The sequence below is a fragment of the Colobus angolensis genome, unplaced genomic scaffold (genome assembly GCF_000951035.1).
Source record: "Colobus angolensis palliatus isolate OR3802 unplaced genomic scaffold, Cang.pa_1.0 Scaffold3, whole genome shotgun sequence".
Classification (NCBI taxonomy): Eukaryota; Metazoa; Chordata; class Mammalia; order Primates; family Cercopithecidae; genus Colobus; species Colobus angolensis.
In genome coordinates this window covers 26635240-26660429 of record NW_012116265.1, presented here as the reverse complement: position 1 = coordinate 26660429, position 25190 = coordinate 26635240, and the positions used below count along the sequence as shown (strand labels likewise).

Genomic DNA, 25190 nt, shown 5'->3' with positions numbered 1-25190 from the left:
TCACCGTGTTAGCCAGGATGGTCTCGATCTCCTGACCTCGTGATCCGCCCGTCTCGGCCTCCCAAAGTGCTGGGATTATAGGCTTGAGCCACCGCACCCGGCCTATAGTTTTCTAATCCCTGTGCCAAATTTTGACATCTTATAGTATTTGGCAGGGATAAGTATGAAATTGCTTGATTAATAAATGCAAACAAAAATGTATGCTGGCAATTCTTAAGACATTTCTAATATTACTTTACCAATAATTTTAAAGCTAGCTTATATATTAAATATTTTACTTAAGTTACATAAACTTGAAAAAGCTTTTGACTAGTCTTCCTTTTTCTGATAAAGTATTTGATTATTTAAGTGCTTTTATTTTTCTTTAAGCCAGCTAATTAGAACTCTTTTATACATTTTCAGTAGTGAAACATTGTGTACACAACACATAAATGCATTGATATATTAGTCATGCCGATAGAAGTACATCTTATAGATTCATAAAGACATTTTCTCTTTCCTGTCTTAGAAGATTCTTGATAATCTGTTTCACAACCCTAGGCAGTTGTCAGCTAAATAGCCTTAAATTTTCATATTAAAGGAAACAACTCAGGTGAAAAATCAAATAACAAAATTTATACCATTAGGTACAAAGAGAAAAAGTCTGATGGTGCTAGAGGGATATTAAAGATGGATGTCAAATCAAACATAAAAATATAGAAAACTATCATAAGATTATATACAGAGATAAATTTTATTTAGATAAGGACTACCTATCTTTTTTTTTTTTTTGAGATGGAATTTTGCTCTTATTGCCCAGGCTGGAGTGCAATGCTGCGATCTAGGCTCACTGCGACCTCCTTCTCCCAGGTTCAAGTGATTGTCATGCCTCAGCCTCCTGAGTAGCTGGGATTACAGACATGTGCCACCATGCCCAGCTAATTTTTGTATTTTTAGTAGAGACAGGGTTTCATCATGTTGGCCAGGCTGGTCTTGAACTCCTAACCTCATGTGATCCATACACCTTGGCCTCCCAAAGTGCTGGGATTACAGGCATGAACCACCGCACCCAGCCTGGGACTACCTGTCTTTTAACTGGATCTCTGAGCTCTGGGAGGAGCTCACCCTGAATCCTGGGTCTCCAAAAAGGGAGAATTATTTTGAGGTTAAATCATGTGATGCTTTTGTAGTGCACTTAAAATGGTTTTTTTGTTTGTTTGTTTGTTTGCTTTGTTTTTGTTTTTTAATAAAGACATTTCTAAGTGTCTAAACTACAGTCTTCCTTAAAAATTCCAGAGTGCCCTCTGTTGCAATAGCTATTAATGAAGAAAACAGAATTCAGTCAACTGAGAAGAAAAAAACTTTTGCAAAAAAAAAAAAAGAAGGACAAAGTCCTGGGAGAGAAAAGAAAACAAAAACAAAAACATAAAGGCTTTTTAAATACAAACACATCTTGGATGTTAACTTTTAATTAAGCTAACTTTTAACCATTGAGCTCCTTTTAAAAAATCTTTTAAAATCTCATTACTACATTTCATCTAGGACAAATTGCTGCTATTTCAGAAGTACCAAGTATCAAACCAGAAAGGGTTTGGTTTAGGAACCAAACTTAGGCTGTTGTGTGGTAGGGAAAAAAGAAGGCAGAACTTTAGCTATTGAACTTCAGGGTGGGGTGACAGCCATTGCTTTCAGTTGGCCTGGCTAGCAAAAAGGTGGCCTTGTTATGTAAATAAAGCCCCTTTAGTAGTCAAAATAAAAAATATTCCCTTCTCTCTCTTTTTTTTTTTTTCTTTTGCTGGCCATTTTTCTCCCATACCACACCACCTTTTTTTGTGTGTGGGAATTTAACTACTTCAGAGGCCTTATTCCCCATAATTTGGAACTTTCCTTTGGATTTGATCGAGTTGGGTAGAGTTGATCAAACCCAAGGGGAAAAAGACTGAAACAACAACAAAAACAGAAACAAACAACAAAAACCAGTTAAGCAAAACAAAAGATCGCACAACTTATATGATTACTGAGCGCTCTAATGATAAGGAGAAATTAAGACCAGCTGATTGTTAACTTTAGCCAAGACAAAACCCCAATTCAGCCACTTACCTAGAGGTGGGTCTCAGGCTGAAGATGGCTGTCTATCATCCTAGAAGCAGGAAAAAACAAACAAACAAACCTCCTCTTCCATATTGGAAGTGAGCTCAAACTCCATGAAGGGGTTACCTGCCTTCCATCATCATGGAAGCAGAAAAACTTGTCTTTCTTTTTGAAAGCAAGTAAAACTCCAAAAAAAAAAGAGGAGTTGTACAGCAAAATAAACTTTAGATCTTGACCAAATTATGGGACATCAGGGATTCTCTGGAGGGGATATTCCCAGACCTCAGCAAATTGTCCTGTTGGTTTGAGACACAAAGTTAGCTCGTGCTGGCACCAGGCACCCATAGGACATTTGTCAAAGGTCAGGGGCATCTCCATTCAGAATCCCTTTGTGGTTACCTAAATGTAAACCCAGAAAATTTGAGAAAGGTTTCAGTTAATTTGGAAAGTTTATTTTGCCAAGGGTGAGGGTGTGTACCCAAGATACAGCCTTGGGAGGTCCTGACGACATGTGTCCAAGGTGGTCAGAGCACAGTTTGGTTTTATACATTCCAGGGAGACATGAGACATCAATCAATATATGTAAAATGAACATCGGTTTGGTCTGGAAAGGCAGGACAACTCAAAGCAGGGAGGGGGCTTCCAAGTCACAGGTAGGTGAGAGAAAATCAGCTGCATTATTTTGAGTTTCTGTTTAGCATTTTCAAAGAGGCAATCAGATATGCATTCATCTTAGTGAGCAGAGGGATGACTTTGAATGGAATGGGAAGCAGGTTTGCCCTAAACAGTTCCTAGCTTGAATTTTCCCTTTAGTTTGGTGATTTGGGGAGCCCAAAATGTTTTCCTTTCACACTAGCAACTGTTAGATTTTAAAAAATCGTAATTTCCTATTTGCTTTTCTCCTTTCAAGTAGCAGGGACTGTAGGAGTTCACACCACGCCCAACTAATTTTTTTTTCATTTTTTTTCAGTAGAGATGAGATCTGATTATGTTGCTCTTGGTCTCAAACTCTTTGCCTCAATCAGTCCTCCTGCCTCGGTCTCCCAAAATGCTGGGATTACAGGTGTGAGCCTCTGTGCCCAGCCTTGTTTTGTTTTTGTACCTAATATTTATTCATAGTTTTATATTCTTTTTATTAAAAAGAGCTCCCTAGCCTTTCAAAAGGAAGTGCCATCTTCCGGTAATTCTCCAAAACGAGGAACACTAAGGGAAAGAGGAGGGACACCAATATATGTTCTCTAGGCCTTTTAGAAAGCATGGAGTTGTTCCTTTGGCCACATCCATGCAAATCTACAAGAAAGATTATATTGTAGACATCAAGGGAATGGGAACTGTTCAAAAATGCCCCACACATGTTACCATGGCATTGGGGACTGAAATGGGATGTAAAGTTGAAAAGAAGCTAAGGGATTTTTGAAATTCAATGTTAGGGAATTTTTTTAAATAAAAGAGGGCCAATAAGCCCAGGCCTTACCCCTGCACTGTGGTGAGGTGGTCAGGATGGCAGGGGCAAAGCTGTGCAAAGCTTCTGCCAACTCAAGGCATTCACTGAATGCCCCACACATGTCACCATGGCAAAACTGGAGAGCCTATCAACAGTGCTCCCCAGCATGCTGTTGGCATTGTTGGACACAAACAAGTTAAAGGCAAGATTCTTGCGGAGAGAATTAGTATTTTATTGAGCGTATTAAGCAGTCTAAGAGCCAAAGCTTCTGCCAACTCAAGGCATTCACTGAATGCCCCACACATGTCACCATGGCAAAACTGGAGAGCCTATCAACAGTGCTCCCCAGCATGCTCTTGGCATTGTTGGACACAAACAAGTTAAAGGCAAGATTCTTGCGGAGAGAATTAGTATTTTATTGAGCGTATTAAGCAGTCTAAGAGCCAAGATAGCTTCCTGAAACTGTTGTAACCAAGCGAGTTATAAAGAAACGTCACACTCTGAGACGAATTCAGAAGTCCTTTATTAGCTGGCGACGGAGAGACGGCTAGTGCTCAAAATTCTCTCGGCCCTGAAGAAAGGGCTAGATTTTCTTTTATACTTTGGTTTAGAAAGGGGAGGGGGGGAGTCTAGTTAAAACAATCTTACAGAAGTAAAGTAGGCAAAAAGTTAAAAGGATAAATGGTTACAGGTAAGCAAACAGTTCCAGGTGCAGTGGCTTTAAATCTATCACAGGGTGATAGACGCGGGGCTTTGGGTGCTATCAACTGGACACAAATGCAGGGGCTTAGGGTACTATCAACCAGGCGAATTCCTGGGAACTGCGGATATAGCTTGCCACAGTATCTGATCAGTTAATTGCATTCTTGGATGTGCTGGGAGTCAGCTTGCACAAATTAAGTCCTAGAGGAAGGAGGGTGGGCAAGGGGCTGCGAGTGAAGGAGCCAAGATGCAGTCTGTCTGGCTCTCTTAGTTAAGGGAGAGTCAATTCAGGTCAGAACAAAGTAGGGTATCACAAAACATGTAAAGGAAAAGGATCAGAAAAAGAAGGAAGCAAAAGAGAAAAGTACCTGAAGTGCCAGCCTTCTCTACTTTGTGAAGCTCACTTTGTGAGAACCAATGGAAAGAAGCCTAAGTTGCTGGGACCTATTCCCTATGAATTCACAGCATAATAGCTGTAAAAACAAAAAAACAAAAGAGCCCCCTAAATCGGATAGACTTCAGGCCCTACAATATCCAGATCTACTTCTGATGATGTTTTATTTCATAAGCTGGGCAGTAAGTCATGGTGAGTATTCTTTAAATGATTCTCTATATTATTTGGTTTACTCCAAACACAAACTAGTAAAACATTTTGTCTAAGAGGCTTTGTTTTCTTTATCTGTCCTAGTCCTGATGTTGGATGCCTATGACTTCACTGACTGCTGTAAGCCCTTGAGTTGGCAGAAGCTTTGCACAGCTTTGCTTCTGCCATCCTGAGCACCTCACTACAGTGCAGGTGTAAGGCCTAGACTTATCGGCCCTCTTTTATTTAAAAAAATTTCCCAACATTTAATTGCAAAAGTCCCTTAGCTTCATTTCTACTTTATTTCAGTTCCCAAGGCCAAGTTTGTTCTTTTCCTAAGTATCTTCTGAAGGAGTGACTCACCATTCACTTCTATTGGAATCCAAATTTTGCAATATTCACAAAGTTACAAATAATTAAATTAGGATATCTTAGAACGTCATAACCAGGGAGAGATTACTGTAAACTCAACCATATTCACCACTATTTATTGCATATCTGCTTCATGCAAACCTTGGTTCCATGTGCTGGGGGAACACAAATGTAGACCTTATTTCTGTCCCTGAGCTGGTGAGATAAGAAGTTGCCTAGAGGCCAGGTGCAACGGCTCACGCCCGTAATCCCAGCACTTAGGGAGGCCAGGCAGGCAGATCACGAGGTCAGGAGATCGAGACCATCCTGGCTAACATGGTGAAACCTCGTCTCTACTAAAAATACAAAAAAAATTAGCCGGGTGTGTTGGCGGGTGCCTGTAGTCCCAGCTACTCTGGAGACTGAGGCAGGAGAATGGCGTGAACCCGGGAGGCAGAGCTTATTTACAGTGAGCCGAGATCACGCCACAGCACTCTAGCCTGGGCAACAGAGTGAGACTCCGTCTCACAAAAAAAAAAAAAAAAAGGAAAAAAGAAGTTGCCTAACTAAGTTATAAGTCAAACTGTTGTGACTGCCGTACAGAAGAGGCAAATACTGTGTATGGGAGCAAGAGAAGTGGATGATTGATTAGGATGGGTGAAAGCTGCAGAGAGGAGACATTTAAGTTGGACCTTAAACACAATAAAAGATTTCTTCACCTGAAAACAAATTCCATTTATGTCAGAAAGTTTTTAAAAAAGTGAATATGGCAATTTATAACAAATTTTCATTTTGAAATGTTATGCTTCTTGATTTTCCATGACAGAAAGCGTGTGCACACACGTGTTTGTGTGTGTGTCTGTATGTGTACTTCCATTACATTTTAATCTGAACATTTTCAAACATGTATAATAGTTTCAATAATTTTACAGGCTGAGCGTGTTGGGTCACACTTGTAATCTCAGCACTTTGGGAGGCCAAGGCCAGCGTATCACTTGAGGCCAGGAATTCGAGACCAGCCTGGTTAACATAGTGAAACCCCATCTCTACTGAAAATACAAAAATTAGCCAGGTGCGGTGGTGGGCACCTGTGGGTTCAGCTATTCAGGAGGCTGAGGCAGGAGAATTGCTTGAGCCCGGGAGGTGGAGTTTGCAGCGAGCCGATATCACACCACTGCACTCTCAGCCTTAGTGACAGAGTGAGACTCCATCTCAAAAAAAAAAAAAAAAAAGAATTTTACAATAAACATCCATATATCCATTATCTAGATTCTATATTAACATTTTACTATACCAGTTTTATCACATATATAAAACAAATATAGTGAAACACCTGCTTTACTTCCTTCTATCAATCCATTTTATTACTGTACTTCAAAGTAAATTACAGACATCAGTACCCTTCCCCTTTAAAAAATTCAGCATGTATATATATTATTCATTAACTAGAGTTCAATATATATTTAGCTTTTTTTCCTTTGGGTGTAAAATTTATGTACAGTGAGATGCACAAGTCTTCGGTATATATTTGCTATTTTGACAAAGGCATAGATTCATGTAACCCAAACTCCTGTTGAGAGATAGAACATTTCCATTGCCTCAGAAAGCCACTCAGTGGAGGTGTGTTTTTGAAGTACATGTGGACACAGATCGCAGGCATTGTAGACTAATGGAGTGATTAGAGGTAAACAGAATTAAGCTGGGAGAAGGTAAAGTTTCGAAGGACAAAAGGATTAGTAGATGGCCAGGCCCTGAGAGGATATTAATAACTTGCTGTGGACAGTAAGCAGGTTAGCTTGGCTACAGCTGAGTCAAAGGCATGGGATACTAAGTAAAACGTTATTGTGCTTTAATCCTTTTCAATACTACATACAACAGGGTTATCCTGTAGGCTTACATTCTGGAGGGCAGTGGTTCCCAAACGGGGGTGATTTTGCCCCATAGTGGACAGTTGGCAATGCCTGGAGACATTTTTGATTGTCACAAGGGGATAGTAGTGCTCCAGGCATCTTAGTGGGTAGAGGCCAGGGATGCTGCTAAACATCCTCCTTTACACAGAACAGCCACTTATGGGAAAGAATTATCAGGCTCAGAATCAGTAGACTGGGCATGGTGGTTCATGCCTGTAATCCCAGCACTTTGAGAGACCAAGGTGGAAGGATCACATGAGCCCAGGAGTTCAAGACCAGCATGGGCATCATAGTGAGAACGTGTCTCTCTATATATAATTTTTTAATGTCAATAGTGCCTGCTGTGAGTTAAGAATAAGGGTTGCTGATCCATAGGGGGAAAAATCAATGGAAGTTACATACTAGCTGCAAAAATTATTTTTCTTTGAGAAAGACAGTGTGTTTAAATCAAGAAAAAGGGCCGGGCACGGTGGCTCAAGCCTGAAATCCCAGCACTTTGGGAGGCCGAGACGGGCGGATCACGAGGTCAGGAGATCGAGACCATCCTGGCTAACATGGTGAAACCCAGTCTCTACTAAAAAATACAAAAAACTAGCCAGGCGAGGTGGCGGGCGCTTGTAGTCTCAGCTACTCGGGAGGCTGAGGCAGGAGAATGGCGTAAACCCAGGAGGCGGAGCTTGCAGTGAGCTGAGATCTGGCCACTGCACTCCAGCCTGGGCGACAGAGCGAGACACCGTCTCAAAAAATAAAATAAAATAAAATAAAATCAAGAAAAAGGAACAATAAGCCATTATTATTGGTTAAAAAAAAATACAGAAAAAAGTGCTTCCATTTTGGTTTGCTGTTTGGGGTCAGGGCATGGGAAGAGGCAGCAAGTTCCTCATGGCTGGAAATGGAAATAACTGTGGTGCTGTACAAACTCCTTAGGGAAGTCGGGCAGGGGTTGCAGTAGAAAGATGGAATCTGTCATCTTCCACCTGTCTCATCTGGCTTCCAAAATATGTGATTTGAAAAATCGGGAAGAGAAGAAGGAGGAAGGGAGGAAGAGAAAGAGAGGCTTTTCGTTTGCCCTCTTGCTCTAGTTTGTAAAAGGCTCCTTTCTTAGCAGGGTATCCATGACAGGGATAACCAGGAGACCAGTACAGTATGAGCTGCTAGATGATTTATGACCAAAGGTCAAATCAGCAAGCAGCTTCCCAGCTCTGCTTCATAGCATGTGATCTCCACACATCCCTGCCTCAGTGTCAGCCCTGGGAGGATGGCTGATCTGGGAACTTGACCTGTGATTCACTCATGGTGAGACTAGAAGAGGATCCTTCTCAAAGGTGTTGTAAGTGATAAGTGCTTTGTCATCACTGAATTTCAGGCCCATTCCTGCACTGGTTCCTCTGGTGTTTTCATCTCTTTCTCTCTGTGACTTATATCTATATCTGTCTCAGGTTGAAAATCCCTGAAGAGCAGGTATCCTATTGGTCCCTGGCTTTTTTGATGTTGATTACAATGAAGTGGGTGATGATTATGGCTTTGCTTATGTGCCAAAGTGTGTTTAAGAATGTCTCAATACCAGTTTGAGAAATAGCTTTATTTGTGATATTGCAGTAATTAATTTAACAAAGATAAACATGTCAGTTGTTGCAAAGTGATATGGTTTTTGAGAGAAATTAAGGCCATTGGGGCAGAGATAAATTGATAAAAGTTTATTGGAAGCCAAATGTGAGAATCTATCCAGTGAGATGAACCAACAAAGTTGGGCATGTTCCAACATCTTTTACAAGTTGAAATGCTTTTATAAGACCGTTTAGGAGAAGGAAGGGGGACTCCTCATATCGGAGTTATCCTTTTCCATTGGAGGGTACAATATAGAGGTTACAATCATTGCCTATGGATGACAGCATACAGGCTAAAATGTTTTATGCACAAGACAATCAGTAAAAGCAAATCAGCAGAGCTTTATGATTTAGTCCTTTTGAAAAGGACACAAAACAGTGTCCTTTTCAATGTCAGTATTAATCAGTAACCTGATAATTAATCAATACATAGTTTGAGGAACTCGTGATAGAATTTGAGTGACTCACAATAAAATTCTTTACTCAGAGACAGGATGTAAGCCATCAGTCTTAAGACCTTTTCCAAGCAGTTCATTTGGAAGCCTGTGAAATGTGTCCTGTAAGTTACCAGGGTCTTTTTGCTGAAAACATTATTTGTTTTTTCTTTTCTTTTTTTTTTTAGAGACAGGGTCTTGCTCTGTTGCCCAGGCTGGAGTGTAGTGGCATGATCATGGCTCACTGCAGCCTCAACCTTCTGGGCTCAAGTGATCCTTCTGCCTCAGCCTCCCAAGTAGCTGGGACCACAGTGTGTGCCACCAGGCCAGCTAATTTTCAGTTTTCTTTTTTGTAGAGATGGGGATCTCACTATGTTGCCCAGGCTGGTCTTGAACTTCTGGTCTCACATGATCCTCCTGCCTCAGTCTCCCAAAGTGCAGGAATTACAGATGTAAGCCACAGTGCCCAACCAAAATGTAATGTTTATTTATGTAAATTATTTATTTATTCTGTTTCTTAATTATTTATTCTTTTTATACAGCTGTATACTATTATGTGGCTTTACTATTGATGGACATTTAGGAGGTTTCCAAACTTTTGCTATTATATACAATGCTATAATGGTAACCTTATAAATGCATGGAAGTAGAATGTTTAGGTGAATGAGTGCATGCACAGCTTTACTAGACATTACAATACTTCTCTCTGTGGAGACTGTAACAGTGGACTCTCCCACGAGCAATGCATCCGCATTATTTCTTCACATGCTTGCCAGTAGATCATACTACAATCTTTTTGACCTTTGGCAATCTGAAAAGTAAAAAGTGGCTCCTAGTGTAATTTTAATTTGCATCTCTCATATGAGCAAGGGTGAAGAGACACTTGTATTTCCTTTTTTGTAAACTGCTCTTTCAATTGGGTTGTTATTCCTTTTCTTATTGAGTTGTAGGCGTTCTTTATCTACTAAACCAGTTAGTCTCTTGTCTTCAAAGCCTGTTGTCAATATTTACCCCCAGTTTCTCATTTATCTTGCCTTGTATATGATGGTTTCTGTCATGCTCATTTTTTAAATTTTAGTTTTTGATTTCCTGTCTTACTAGAAAGGTCTTACCACCCTAAAAATGTGTCCAGTGGTTCTTCTTAATACTTCAGTGGTTTTGTTTTTCATATTTATATATTTGAGCTATTAGAATTTTGGAAGGATCAAGTTTGCTTTTTCCCAACTGGATACCTAGGTGCTACTAAATCCCCATGTGTATTTGGGTCTATTTCTTGCCTTTCCATTCTGTTCTATTGATGTGTCTGTCTATTCACGTACCTGGACTTAATAGTATGGTTTAACATTTTGGTACAACTTATCAATGATCTGATGGTGGTCTTTAGATTATAATATTTAACATTTTATTTTAGCAAAGTGTTTGTGTATTTTCGTAATTCTAGATGCCTTATGGTGCTTCTAATATCTTCTCTCCAGAGGACTGCATGCTGTTCTTAAGGACTCTTTGCTTCCTGGACAAGCTAAAGATAAGGTGAGTATCATCTTCATAAATGCAAGGATTTTAGATTTGAGTCCAGAAGTGTCTGCTGGGAATGATCTGATCACTCCTTGTTCTGTTGGTCAGGTGCATGGGTTTCCCCAGGGGCAGAAACTGTGTCTTCCTAGTATGTTGCACAATTCCTGGTGCAGAGAAACCCTCAGTAAGTGTGTGTTGAGGATGAATTGATGAATAAGGACATGAACACCTGCCTGCCACAGAAGTCTTCTTTCATGCATGGGTATTCCTGAAGGCTCCTCTGGCTTCACAGGAAGGGAAAGAACTGGGAAATTATTCCTGGGGTCCTGTCCTGGCTCTTTGCCTATTCTGTCCAAGAGAGGAACACAGAGCGAGGAAGGGCAATGAATCCCATTTATCCTCCTCCCATCTCACACACATCCAGAGGCACGATCCTAGCTCCCTTCGACCTTGACCTCTGAGCTCAAGTGATCCTCCTTACTCACTCTTCCAAGTAGCTAGGATTACAGGCAAGCACCACCACGCCCAGCTAATTTTTTGTAGAGACAGGGTCTCACCATGTTGCCTAAGCTGGGTCTTGAACTCCTGGCCTCAAGTGATCCCCCTACCTTGAGCTCTCTACCAGCATTTTCTTGTATTTCCCCTCACCTTCAATAGCATTCAACTGAAACATCACCCACGTTCATCATCTCTCCCTTTTCTACACCATGGCCTTGAGTAAAGCAAGGGAGATAGGAATCAGAACAGCTAACCATAACTGCTGACTATTATACATTGTTCAGCATATGCTAGTTTCATTTTCCACCAATGTAATAATTGAACACTTAAAACAAGTGGGGAGATATATATATATATATATATATATATATCTCATATATGGTTTTATATATATGTAAACTATATATATATATAAACTATATATATGTAAACTATATATATAATCATGCCCATTGTAGAAGTGAGAAAACTGAGTTAACAGAGAGGTTTAGTAACTTGCCCAGGGCCATGGAGCTTTTAAATAGATTCAGTGCTAGAGTCCACGCACTTAAACACAATACCCTTCCCTTGTAATACGCATGTGCGTGTGTTAACTTCATTGAAGTATACTATAAAATGCAGAAAACTGCACAAGTCAAAAGCATACGACTCAGCAGATTTTCACAAAGTGAGCACACCTGTGTACTATCACCCGGATGAAGTAACAGAACACTCTCAACCCTCCAGGGGTTCCAGTCATCTCCCTCCCAGTCACTGCCCCCTCCTCCCTAAGGTTAATCACTCTTCTGACTTCTCTCGCCATTCTTCTGGGAGTTTCCTTCCTGTCCTATTTTAATCCACTCGTATTTTAAGCATCATGGGGTTTGTGGCTAAAGTTAGAAATATTCTATATATCCCATCTTACAGTAGGGGTGGTTGGGAGAGCACATTTCCTAGAGAAGAGAAACAATTGAGGATGGGGGATTTAGGGGGTACTTTCTTTAGTTTCCCCACATTCTCTTTGCCAGTAAACCTAAGTAAGCTTCTAACCTTGCCTCCGTCCCCTCCCCGCCAGGACTACATCTCCCAGCAGGCTGCGCTCTGACAGCTCTCGGATTGAAATAGGATTCTGGGCTCTGCTCAGAGTCAGGCTGCTGCTGAGCACTCAGGTCGGAGAGGAGCAGAGAAGCAGCAGAAGCGGCCAAGAGCTGGAGCCAGATCAGGAGCCTGAGCCAGAGCTGGGGTTGAAGCTGGAGCAGCAGCAAAAGCAACAGCAGCTACAGAAGTTGGAAAGATGCTGGTCACCTTGGGACTGCTCACCTCTTTCTTCTCGTTCCTGTATGTGGTAGCTCCATCCATCAGGTTTGTCTTAATTCAGCAACTCAAATAATCGTTTACAAAGACCTGCACTGGAAGCCGGTTCTCAGCTGCTGAAAGAAGAGAAAGGGAAAGAGGCTGACGGAGAGAAAGTCAGGGCAGGAAAAGCAGGAAGGAAGGGGGTGCTGTGGATACCATGGTGGAAAACCAGAAGGAAGCATCTGCAGCTGGGTAGAGGTGGGGCTGAGTTCTGGCCCCACCTGAGCTCTGGGGAGAGTTCTACTTGCCAGCGGAAGGCTGCGTGGATGACTCTGTCAAGTAGCTCAACAGACACCTTAGGTGGGAGTCCTTGCTTTTTCATTTTATTCCTTTGGGTGTCTCTGAAGAATTCAGAGACTCTGTCCCTATTCAAGGTGGCCCTGCTGGCTTGTCATGCTATTAAGTACCAGGTAGTTTGGGAAAGAAACAAACTCTCTTCGCTTTGAGACTACCTTCAATTAATGTTTTGGGATGACTCTTTTGCTGTGGGATTTCTAGAGGTGTCAAATAAATGTGCGTTCTAAGTGGAGAATTTTTAAATTTCTCCTTTTTTGTTTTTGCTCTGTCACCCCAGGGTGGAGTGCATTGGTGTGATCATAGCTCACTGCAGCCTTGAACTCTTGGGCTCAAGCAATCCTCCTGCCTCAGCCTCCTGAGTAGCTGGGAATATAGGCATGTGCCACTACACCCAGCTACTTTTTAAATTTTTTGTGGAGATGAGGGTCTCACTACGTTGCCCAGGCTGCTCTCAAACTCCTGGGCTCAAGCAACCCTCCCCCACGTTGGCCTCCCAGGATGTTGGGATTATAGGCATGAGCCACTGGGCTCAGCCTAAAAAATTTCTGATGATAAAGGAGTTTAAATGTACCTACCAAGGACAGTGTTATTCTAGGTTCTCCATAGAGATCTGGGTTCAAGTCCCACTTCTGCCACCACTATGTGACATGAACCTCCCTGAGCCTCAGTTTTCTCTACTGTAATGTGGAAACAATACTGGAGAAGTTGAGAGGATTAAAATAAATTACATATGGAAAGTGCCTAGCCTAGTAATTGGCAGTCAGATGTTGTGCAGGAAATGTTAGTTCTGCTCCTCTGTATTCTGTTTTGGGACCTGTGAAGTCAATTTCATGTAAAAGAGTGCTCTCTGCCCAGAGGTCTGAAAAAAGGAGATTTTATTTCTGTTTGCCATTGGCCAGAATGAAATCTCTAACACAATGGCTGAAAGCCTCGGAAATGCCCCACTCCCTAAAACTGGAGAGGCAGCCTAAGATCAGCACCCATGTATGCCATTCCCCAGAGTGCTAAGAGCAGTACCTGTGTGTCACCCCCCACAGAGTGCTGTTCATCAGTTACTCATGATGACAGTTACTGAATATTGACTCCGCTAATGTTTATCATGCATATGTTTTAAATGTAAGTTAGAGGGGAAAGCTTTCCTCTGGAACCTCTAGAGATAAGAGCTAGATGTATTTATTATCTAACAGGGAAAGTCTTCATTGGCCCTGACTCGAGAGTTTACTCTGTTTGCTAATATGATTATTTGTGGCTTCTGGGCAAGTGACCTTCCCACCTGCACTGATGAACAGGCGACTACCTTGCCCCATGAAAAAATGTTGTGCCATGAAAATTAGCTTTTATGAGTCTCCTGACTGCAACTTAAAGATATCCTTCTTTGAGACTGGATAGCTTATTTATTTATTTATTTATTATTTATTTTTTAACGTATCTTAGTGTGAGCTAGTGAAGGATGGTATGTGACGCTCTTGTTTCCCTTGCCGATAGGAAGTTCTTTGCTGGTGGAGTGTGTAGAACAAATGCGCAGCTTCCTGGGAAGGTAGTGGTGATCACTGGTGCCAACACAGGCATTGGCAAGGAGACGGCTAGAGAGCTCGCTAGCCGAGGTAAGTGTTTCCCCTTTAGTCTCCAAAGGGCCATGCCTCCCACCCTTCTTTCCACTGGGGCCTCTGTCCATATTTCTTTATGTTTCCTCCTAGGCTTGGGGGCTCTGACTAGAAATTCAAGAAACCTGGGATTCAAGTCCAACTGTGACACCAACTTACACTGTGGCCTTCAATAAACTGCTTCTTCCCTACTCCTTCTCTATTAAATAAAATAAGGAAAATAATGATGTCTGTGTATAGCCAAGTCAGTTATTCTAAAAGGAGATACTAAGCGACATTAAATATCACAATGTAAAACCTGGGAACCAGATTCCCAGCCTGGGATTAAACTGACAGCAAGAAGACTAAACTACTGTGAAAAGCCCAAAGTGGCAATACGGCCACTCTACCATTGAGGGAGGGCTGGGAGAATGAATGCTTTGTCCATCAGTCCCAAGCTCACTTACTGTACCTCTTTTATAGCCTAGGATATGAACATACTGCTCTCTTTTTGTCTTGGACCCAGGAGCCCGAGTCTATATTGCCTGCAGAGATGTACTGAAGGGGGAGTCTGCTGCCAGTGAAATCCGAGTGGATACAAAGAACTCCCAGGTGCTGGTGCGGAAATTGGACCTATCGGACACCAAATCTATCCGAGCCTTTGCTGAGGCCTTTCTGGCAGGTGAGGTCCTGATGAGTAACTAGAGAAGCAGGAAATCAGGTATGGGAGTGGCTGCTCCATCCTGGACCATCTATGGTCTTTACATCAGAAGCATGATCCACGCCACTAGACAGGTTCTGCCACATGAACCAGCAGGACAGGGAATTGGCAAGAGGATGGTGGGTAGACAGACTGGGCAGGATCCTTATCGTCTTTTTGCCTCAGCAGTGGGAATGTTGGAGGTGTCAGTTCCCTGTCTGGGCTTGCACCTTGGCATAAAGGTGTGGCCACAATGCCACTCTCTTCTTTCATCCTGAGAATCAACCTTCTGTGGCCATAGGCATGAGATGAAGTTGTGCTGCTGGCAAGTTCTTCTGGATCTTGGAAAACGACCAGCTTCTACCAAGGACTATGAAATCCGTGAGGGACATCCTGGGACCATGTCTGGCTTGTGTTACCACTGGATTCCTAGTGCCCAGCAGAGTGCACCTGGTCCAGAGTCGGTAGTTAGTACACATTTGCTGAATAAATGAATGAACAATGTCCAGGAAGATATGAGTAACTAAAATTACTCATTAGAAACCCAGTGACAGTGCTTATTGGATGTCACTGAGATGGATCCAAATGAAGGATAGTTATTGACTGCCGAGGCAATACCTTGTTTTAAAAGGAAGGGGCAGAGCAAGTGACTCCTGTCTAAATCTTACCCCAACAAAGACAACTAATGAACAAAGGGAAGGGGCAATTATGCAGGTCTGTGACAGGCAGCCAGGGGACTCCTTGCTAACCACAGGATCTCCTTGGTTGTGCCCTATAGAGGAAAAGCAGCTCCATATCCTGATCAACAATGCGGGAGTAATGATGTGTCCATATTCCAAGACAGCTGATGGCTTTGAAACCCACCTGGGAGTCAACCACCTGGGTAAGTATCTTTGGGTGACTAAAAAATGAGGTACACCCACTATCTTTTCTTTAGGAAGATGACCCTGTGTAGATGTGGAGAATGTCCAGGGGCCTTCATAGAGCCTAGGAATTCCAATAGACTGGACCCATTGGCTTGTTGTTCACTGTACCTCTCCTGCTCAGTCTAAAAAAGTGAGATCCTCCTACTCATACCATTAAGAAGCCCCAAATTTCAGGAAATACCAGGGAGAAGAATGTCATTCTTAGATGGGGCAGTGGCAGTACAAGACTTGCCAGGCAGGGCCAGGCGTGTGGGTATGCAGGAATCTGGGCTTGGCTGGAGGGGTCACATCTACATGAGGGCCAACCAAGCCATAGGTTGGTCCATGGAGGTAGGCAATCCTTGAGAACTTGAGGTACAAGGCAGGCTGGGGTTCAGCGTTCAAGGCGAAGACTTTAGGGAGGAGAGCATGGAACATGTCTTCTGATCCTAAGCAGATGTTACCTTCCCTGACTATTCTATGCTTCTGTCTATACACAAGTGTACCTGGGTCCCTAGTTATGCGATCATGGACAGAGTGGGAGTAGGAAGCCAGCAGGTGGGTCAAGGGCAGAGGTACAAAGTAATATAGATTAAGTATGATTGCCTTACTTGTAGTCCAGCTCTGGCTCTTGCTTTGAGGAATCCACAAACTCAGACCAAACTGACCATTAGAATTACTCATGGCATCAAAATTGGTTCACATCCAGAATATAGTGAGCTAACACTGAAGTCCTCTCGGCTCCCACATGCTGAGCCTGAGCTGCCATTCCACCTTCAATTGGCTCTCCTCACAGGCCACTTCCTCCTCACCTACCTGCTCCTGGAGCGGCTAAAGGTGTCTGCCCCTGCACGGGTGGTTAACGTGTCCTCAGTGGTTCACCACATTGGCAAGATTCGCTTCCACGACCTCCAGAGCGAGAAGCGCTACAGCAGGGGTTTTGCCTATTGCCACAGCAAGCTGGCCAATATACTTTTTACTCGTGAGCTGGCGAAGAGGCTCCAAGGTAAGTCTGGAGAAAGGATCAGGATTAAAATAGCAAAAACGGTCCTCAGACCAGATTAGAGGTCCACAAAAACTCGGGAAGTCAGGCTGTCAAACATGCACTTGTCAGTAATAGCTCTGTGCACTAAGGAGAATGAGGTTACGAATGAAGTAAAAACAGAGTCCTTGCCCCCAGGGAGCTTAAAATCAAATAGGGGTTAAGAATCTCATAAAATTACCTTATATTTATGTCGTATCTTATCTCTTACCTCATTTGATTTTCACAATAGCTTTTTGCAACAGGCAGAGGCTTTTTGTTTGTTTTGTTTTTTTTGTTTTGAGACTTGAGTTTCGCTCTTATTTCCCAGGCTGGAGTGCAGTAGTGCGATCTTGGCTCACTGCGACCTCTGCCTGCTGGGTTTGAGTGATTCTCCTGCATCATCCTCTTGAGTAAGCTGGGATTACAGGCACGCAATACCACACCTGGCTAATTTTGTATTTTTAGTAGAGACGAGCTTTCACCATGTTGTCCAGGTTGGTCTCAAACTCCTGACCTCAGGTGATGTGGTGGCAGAGGCCTTTTGTAACAGGTTTATAGAGCAGAACTGAGGTCCAAGGAAATGGCCAACTAAAGAGTATATGGCAGGTGAGGGCGTCAGAACTGAAATGTGGGTGCTCGGCTTTAAACCTAGGGTGCTTCCTTCTGGGTGCCATTTGCTGAGGTCCACATGGTGATCTGAGCTACAGAGCTGCCACTGCCTGGACTCAGGGAGTTAGCGCCAGATTTCAGACCCCTGGGTCCAAGCTCTTGCTCTACCACATGCTATAGCCCCATGTGGATGTGGATGTGGATGTGCCCCTTTAACCTCCCCTGACTTCATCTTCTCAGCTGTAAAATCGGTCAGGCCGGTTCTTATTCCTTAATGATTCTGTGCCCCCCTGGAGCACTGGGTGAGCTGCTGGCTCTGACATCTGCGGATAGGGGACCATTTGTTACACTGAATAAACCAGAGTTTGGGAACAATGGTCTTTACTTCCAGAATGCCTATAGAACAAGAAGACAGTAATCATAAAAATAAACAATAACAATTACAATAATAATTGAGAGGTTTATGTGTGCCATGCAGTACACATCGTAACTTAATACTTGCAACTTTCCTGTGAAGTGGGTGCTATTATTTTCCCCCACACTAAATATGAAAAGACAGGCACTGACAGATTAGGAAATTTGCCCAAGGAAGATTCCTAGCTGAGTCAGTATTCAAATGCAGATAGTTCATTCCATGTTTTTAACTTTACATCAGGGTTCAGATCTTGGCCCTGCACTCTGACAAGTATAACCTTAGGCAATTTACTTAAACTTTCTGTGACTTAGTTTTCTTTGCTGTAAATGGGCATCATAATATTGTGAAATATTCTATTTCACAAGCCTCTTTAAGAATTAAATGAAATAATACATTTAAAGCATGTTGTATAGCCCTGGTACATAATTGGTACTGAAAAATAGTGATGGCACCAGGGATATCTTGTGGGGGGTGTTAACCCCCATAATCTGCATCACCATCCCTCAATCTATACCTCATAAAATGTGCTTGCCAGGCAAATGCAGCTCAAAATAAAGTCCTACCCACCACCTTCCAATCAGACTGCTACCCCTAAACTCCTCCTGTAGAAATGATAAAGATACCACTGTCAATAATTGATACTACTCACTACATGTTGTCATGTTTATTAGTAGTACTAAAGCCACAGTATAAAAATGACATTGAAATAGAAAGACCTTGAACCAGGCACTCCTTTTGGAACACAGAAGACTGAGAAGGCCATAGATCTTTCTGAAAGGGATCAATTCATTCCTGTTCAAACTCCGCCTGGCCAGGAGTGGTACCTGCTGAATCCTGGGGTTATGTTTCCTGAGTCCCTCTTTCTCACTTGTGTATTTTGCTGAGGAGATAAGCTGTTTTCCTGGGCTCAGAGTGTGTCCCTGATCTAATTGTGCCCTCTTTGTCCTAGGCACCGGGGTCACCACCTACGCAGTGCACCCAGGTGTTGTCCGCTCGGAGCTGGTCCGGCACTCCTCCCTGCTCTGCCTGCTCTGGCGGCTCTTCTCCCCCTTTGTCAAGACAGCACGGGAGGGGGCGCAGACCAGCCTGCATTGTGCCCTGGCTGAGGGCCTGGAGCCCCTGAGTGGCAAGTACTTCAGGTGTGTGAAGGCAGTGCGGTTCTCTCCACCACCTGTGTGCATGGGCGGTGCAGGACTCACTGGGCTGTGCATCCTGAGCAGCTGAGTTTGTTCCTGATGATGCAATCCAGGTTTGGGTTAGGCCTGCAAACAGAAAGTGTTGCTTTGTTAAGGAAACTTACATTACAAACTTATGTGTTGGGAAGAGTTGCTTTTCTGGCTCTATTTTATACCTGTGTGCCACTTTTCCATGTAAACTTTCCAGCTTTCTGAAAGCTTTTAAAGAAGACTGTTGCTGTTGGTTATGCCATGGAGAAAATGTTAGCAGGCCCTCTGGATCCTTTTTCTCCTTCTTTAAGCTTTTGGCTCACTTGATTCATGAATTTTTTAATACCAATTAGCACAAAGTGCTGGGGGAATGTCCTCTCTCTTCAGTGTGAACTCTGTCCCTCAATGCTGCCAAGATTGGCACTATCTGTTGAAATATAGAAGTAGAAATTTTAGTGCTGAATCTTATCATGAACTCAATGAGCAACTAGAGTCTGGGAATGAAGGGAAGCCCAGGGTGAAATCTCTTTCCCATTCCATGACAGAATCCAGCCCTGTCTGCTCTGTTGTCCCTCTTTGTTCAAGGCTTTTCGTCAGTGCAGTATTTATTCTGTGAAGCATTGGAAATAATCTTAGTGTCTGATGAGACGGGAATGGATAAGTGATAATAGCTAATGTTGCTTGAGTTTTTATAATGTGTTCGGTACTCAGTTCTGAGTATGTAATGTGTATTAATTCATATAATCATCACAACCCTGCGAGGCAGGTAATATTACCTCAAGTTTTCACATGAAACTGAGGCACAAGATAATTAAGAAACGTGCTCAAGGTCATATAGCTTGTAAGTGGTAGATCTGGGATTTATACCCTGGCAATCTGGCTCTAGAGCTGTGCCATTCAATGTGGTAGCCACTAGCCACATGTTGCTATTGAGCACCGGAAATATGGCTAGTCCAGATTGAGATGCAGTGTAATACCAGATTTTTGAAGACATACAGGTTGAGCATCCCAAATCTGAAAATTCGGAGTCTGCAATATTTCAGTAAGCATTTCCTTTGAGTTGTATGTTGGTGCTAAAAATGTTTTGAATTTCAGAGTATTTCAGGTTTTAGATTTTTGGGGTTTGAGATGCTCAGCTGGTAAGTACAATGCAAATATTTCATAATTCAAATAAATGTAAAATCCTAAATACTTCTGATCCAAGCTTTTTTTTTTTTTTTTGAGATGGATTTTCACTCTTGTCACCCAGGCTGGAGGGCAATGGCATGATCTTGGCTCACTGCAACTTCTGCCTGATGAGTTCAAGCAATTCTCCTGCCTCAGCCTCCAGAGTAGCTGGGATTACAGGTGCCTGCCACCACACCTGATTAATTTTTGTATTTTTAGTCGAGATGGGGTTTCACCATGTTGGCCAGGCTGGTCTTGAACTCCTGACCTCAGGTGATCCACCTGCCTTGGCCTCCTAAAGTGCTGATATTACAGGTGTGAGCCACCGTGCCCAGCCCCAAGCATTTCTTATAAGGGATGCTCAACCTATAGTATAAAAAAGAAGTGTAAATTATCTCATTTGACATTTTTAAATGAGATAAAAGATATCTCATTTTTTATGATTGCATGCTAAAATGATTTTGCTATTTTGGGGTTAAATAAAGTATATATTTAAAACTCAATAAATTAATGTATAATTAAAGGTTACTAAATAAATTTCACCAATTTCTTTTTACATTTTAAATGTAGCTGCTAGAAAATTCAAAATGACATATGTGGCTCACATTTGTGTTTCTCATCATATTTCTTTTTGCTGAGACACAGTCTGACTCTGTCGCCCAGGTTAGAGTGCAATGGCATGATCTTGACTCATAGCAACATCCACCTCCTGGGTTCAAGGAATCCTGCCTCAGCTTCCTGAGTAGCTGGGATTACAGGTGCATGCCACCACGCCCAGCTAGTTTTTGTATTTCTAGTAGATATGGAATTTTGCCATATTGACCAGGCTGGTCTCGAACTCCTGACCTCAAGTGATCTGCACATCTCAGCCTCCCAAAGTGCTGGGATTACAGACGTGAGCCACTGCTCCCGGCCTTCCCATCATATTTCTATTGGACAGTTGCTCCTCTAGAGTCTGAGTGTTTAACATTGCTGCCTTAAATATGTGATAAAATACACAGTCATTAAATATATTTTTATATAATACGTAATTAATAGAAAAACGTTAGTGATATAATGTTGTAAGGAAAAAACTGGAATACAAAATTATATGATTATTTACACATAGAGAACAGTCTGGAGGGACACCCAGCCACTGGGCAGTAGTGGTTACTTCCAGGGAGTTTTAGGGAGAGCCAAGCAGAGTGTGAAAGATGATTTTTATCTTTTTATTCTAGGTGTTTTTTTATTATTTAAAAATTTTGCCAGGTGCAGTGGCTCATGCATGTGATCCCAGCACTTTGGGAGGCTGAGGTGGGTGGATCACTTGAGGTCAGGAGTTAGAGACCAGCCTGGCCAACATGGTGAAACCCTATCTCTACTAAAAATACAAAAAATTAGCTTGTCGTGGTGGTATATGCCTGTAATCCCAGCCACTCAGGAGGCTGAGGCAGGAGAGTCACTTGAACCTGGGAGGCAGAGGCTGCAGTAAGCTGAGATCGCTCCACTGCACTCCAGCCTGGGCAACAGAATGAGACTGTGTCTCAAAAAAAAAAAAAAAAAAAAAATTTAAGGCTGGGTGCGGCAGCTCATGCCTGTAGTCCCAGTAGTTTGGGAGGCCAAGGAAGGAGGATTGCTTGAACTCAGGAATTCCACACCAGCCTGGGCAACAAGGTGAGACCCCCATCTCTACTAAAAATCAAAAATTAGCCCAGCATTGTAGTGCATGCCTGTAGTCGCAGCTACTCGGGAGGCTGAGGTTGGAGGATGGCTTGAGCCTGGGAGGTCAGGGCTGCAGTGAAGCATGATAGTACCACTGGACTCCAGCCTGGGTGACAAAGTGAGACCCCCATCTCAAAAAAAAAAAAAAACCCTCCTCAAACTAGACACAGTATGATCCTGGTTTTATGTGAGAGAGAGAGAGAGACAGAGAGAGACTACATCTCCATTTATATCCAAACAAAGCAAAAAAGACTGTACAGAAAGCAACTGAATGATAGACTTTTCTTTTTTTTGAGACGGAGTTTCGCTCTTGTTGCCCAGGCTGAAGTGCCGTGGCATGATCTCCGCTCACTGCAACCTCTGCCTCCTGGGTGCAAGCCATTCTCCTACTTCAGCCTCCTGAGTAGCTGGGATTACAGGCTCCCAACACCACACACAGCTAATTGTTTTTTGCATTTTTAGTAGAGGCAGGGTTTCACCATATTGGCTGGGCTGGTCTTGAACTCCTGACCTCAGGTGATCCGTCCACCTCAACCTCCCAAAGTACTGGGATTACAGGTGTGAGCCACCGTGCCCAGCCATGATAGGCTTTTCTTCTTTTATCAGCACTGCATGTTCCAACTGTTTTACAAGGCTTTTATAATTAGAGAAAAAGAACATTAAAAACAAATAAACAAACAAAAAAAACATGATGAGAACTGTGTTCTGTTCCCACCCCCATCCCTCTGGTCCTCAGGCCCCCTGCTCATTCCAAAGCAAATCTGGAGGGCTTGGTCTGGGGTTCATGATGCAAGTGGGCCTGTCAACAGAATTCAAGAGGCTTGTGAACTTGGATGGGAAAATAACTTCATCTTTAGTTTAACCTCCAGTTGAGATTTGGCATTTTCTTCAATTATGAATGTAGGCACTGAACTGTAGTAGTAGTAGTGATACCTGTGACTTTGTCACCAATAGAATTATAAATATTTTCATATCACATTGCAGTTGTTGCAGATACCCTAGAATGTCACTTCTGCTCGCCACTACTTTCAAATCCTTTGATAATTAGACCTGGTACTAGATCTTGTTATAGAATACATTAATAAATAAGCCTGTGTATTATTATATCACAAATTTGTTTTTAAAATATTCTTAGAGTGCATTTTATATAATTAGTTTCTTTGAGTCTGGCATATATTGTATTTTATACATTTAGAAACATTCTGAGAAAGGGACCATAAAGATTTCCAGACTGCTAATTCTCATTCCTGGAATTTACCGTCTTCCTCTGCCCTCCAGTGACTGCAAGAGGACCTGGGTGTCTCCAAGGGCCCGAAATAACAAAACAGCTGAGCGCCTATGGAATGTCAGCTGTGAGCTTCTAGGAATCCGGTGGGAGTAGCTGGTGGAAGAGCCGCAGCTTTATCAGGCCCAATCTATGCCATAATGAATGGGGACCAAGGAGAAGGCCAACCCTAAAGGATTGTCCTCTTGGCTGGCTGGTGCTGTGAATCCTGCCTGTCCTGATCCTCTTGACCCTTTTGGGAATGTTTGCAAATTTCACACTTTTGTGAGACTGGCTTATGGCATGAGATGTGGATACATATAGAGCATTCTTCTCTAAGACCTGGAGAGTCAGCAACCCTCTGGGGGCAGCAGGACTGGGTAGATCCCAGGCTGGGCATGTGGGTGGCTGAAGAGCCTGAGAAATTGGGTCAATTCCTTCATCAGCACCAGATGCTTAGCTGAGGCAAGAAGAGCATCATCACTGCCTATTTCCAGGGGCTATACAATCCAACTCTTGGTTGACCTCTTTCTTTTTAAAAATATTTGCCACCACCCTGGAGTCTGGACCAACACACAAAGATCCTGGCTAACCCTGGCCAAGTTAGATTCCTTCCTCTCACCTGGACCTTCCCATTTCAATCATGCAGATGGTTTCTTTTTGTAAAGAGTTCCCTTTACCTTTCAAATTTTAGAGAAAATAAAGACTGCATTCATCTTCTTGTCTTATTTATTTTCTCAGGGCAGCAAGGAAGAGAAATGGAACAAAGCGGGGAAACCGGCCTGCTAGTTTAGTGACTAGCGTTTCACCCTACCCAGCCACCCATACCTTCTTAGAGTATGGCATCTGGGGGCAAAATAAGATGGTCCAGTTGAGTCGTTTGTCAATTTTCTTCCAGCGGTAACATTTTATTATCTAAAAGAGAAGAATGTCTTCAATTACAGATATGCCGAGCTCCACCACAGATTAAGGCCAGATGTAGGACTTCATTTGATCCACAGACACAGGAAAACCAAGCCTTGATAATCTCTTGTCCTAAATTCATAGCTTCTCCCACTTCTGGCCTCTCTGCTGTCCTTTGCTGTGGCCCAGGTGACCTGCTTCTTGCCTCAAGGGCTGACGGTCACCATGAATAGGCAGAGAGATGTGCCTAATGTTTCAGCTGATTGACAAAATAAGTCGTGTTTATTGGCTCCATTTTTAAGGCATCCAAAGGGCAGCAGGTGACAAAAATGTTCTTTTCTTCAATAGCAAGTGGACTTTTAAAAACCTTTATTGTGGAAATTCTCAAATAGACAAAAGTAGAGCAAAGAGTATAAGGAATTCTCATGTACTCATCATCCAGTATCAACATTATTAACATTTTATCAATCTTGTTTCTGACATTTTTGCGGGGAGGTGGGCATGGAATATTTTAAAGCACATTGCAGGTATCATATTATTCACTCATAAATACTTTGGTATGTGTTTCTAATAAGAACCTTTGCTTTTTACAAAACCACAATAACATTATCACTCCTAACAACATTAATACTCCTTGAATATCATTTAATACTTGGAGTTCATGTTTCCCCATTTGTCTAACAAATCAGGGAAAGAGAATGGTCCTTCTGAAAGGAGAGGAAGCTTTTCTTTTCATAAGCCCTAGCAAATCTCCTTGCGGCTCATTAGCATGAAGTGAATCGTGGGCTCCCTTCCGAACCAATCACTGAGGCTGGGAATGGGCTATGGTAATTGGCTTAAGCCAATCACTACCCCCACCTAGAGCTGGGGTCTGTCCCTCTCACCTCACCCAGTGGGGAAGAATATAGCTAATGTAAAGCATTTTTAGTAATTAGTTTAGAATTCCTCACAAGAATCTTTTGGGATAGGTTTCATTAACTCCATTTTACAGATGGGGCCAACGAGGC

The 25190-nt window shown here is 42.6% G+C and overlaps 1 protein-coding gene across 1 annotated transcript in view; it reads left to right on the top strand.

Annotated features, from left to right (window-relative positions):
- RDH12 (retinol dehydrogenase 12 (all-trans/9-cis/11-cis)) overlaps window positions 1-23998 on the top strand; it is a 34863-nt gene extending 10865 nt beyond the window's left edge. Inside the window, exons 2-9 of the mRNA XM_011949747.1 lie at window positions 10577-10631; window positions 12169-12455; window positions 14232-14350; window positions 14856-15011; window positions 15808-15912; window positions 16731-16940; window positions 18932-19121; window positions 23295-23998. Of these exons, the coding sequence (XP_011805137.1) occupies window positions 12388-12455; window positions 14232-14350; window positions 14856-15011; window positions 15808-15912; window positions 16731-16940; window positions 18932-19121; window positions 23295-23397 (951 nt within the window). The 5' untranslated portion in view covers window positions 10577-10631; window positions 12169-12387 and the 3' untranslated portion in view covers window positions 23398-23998. The remainder of the gene's footprint in view (window positions 1-10576; window positions 10632-12168; window positions 12456-14231; window positions 14351-14855; window positions 15012-15807; window positions 15913-16730; window positions 16941-18931; window positions 19122-23294) is intronic.
- Window positions 23999-25190: the final 1192 nt, after the last annotated feature.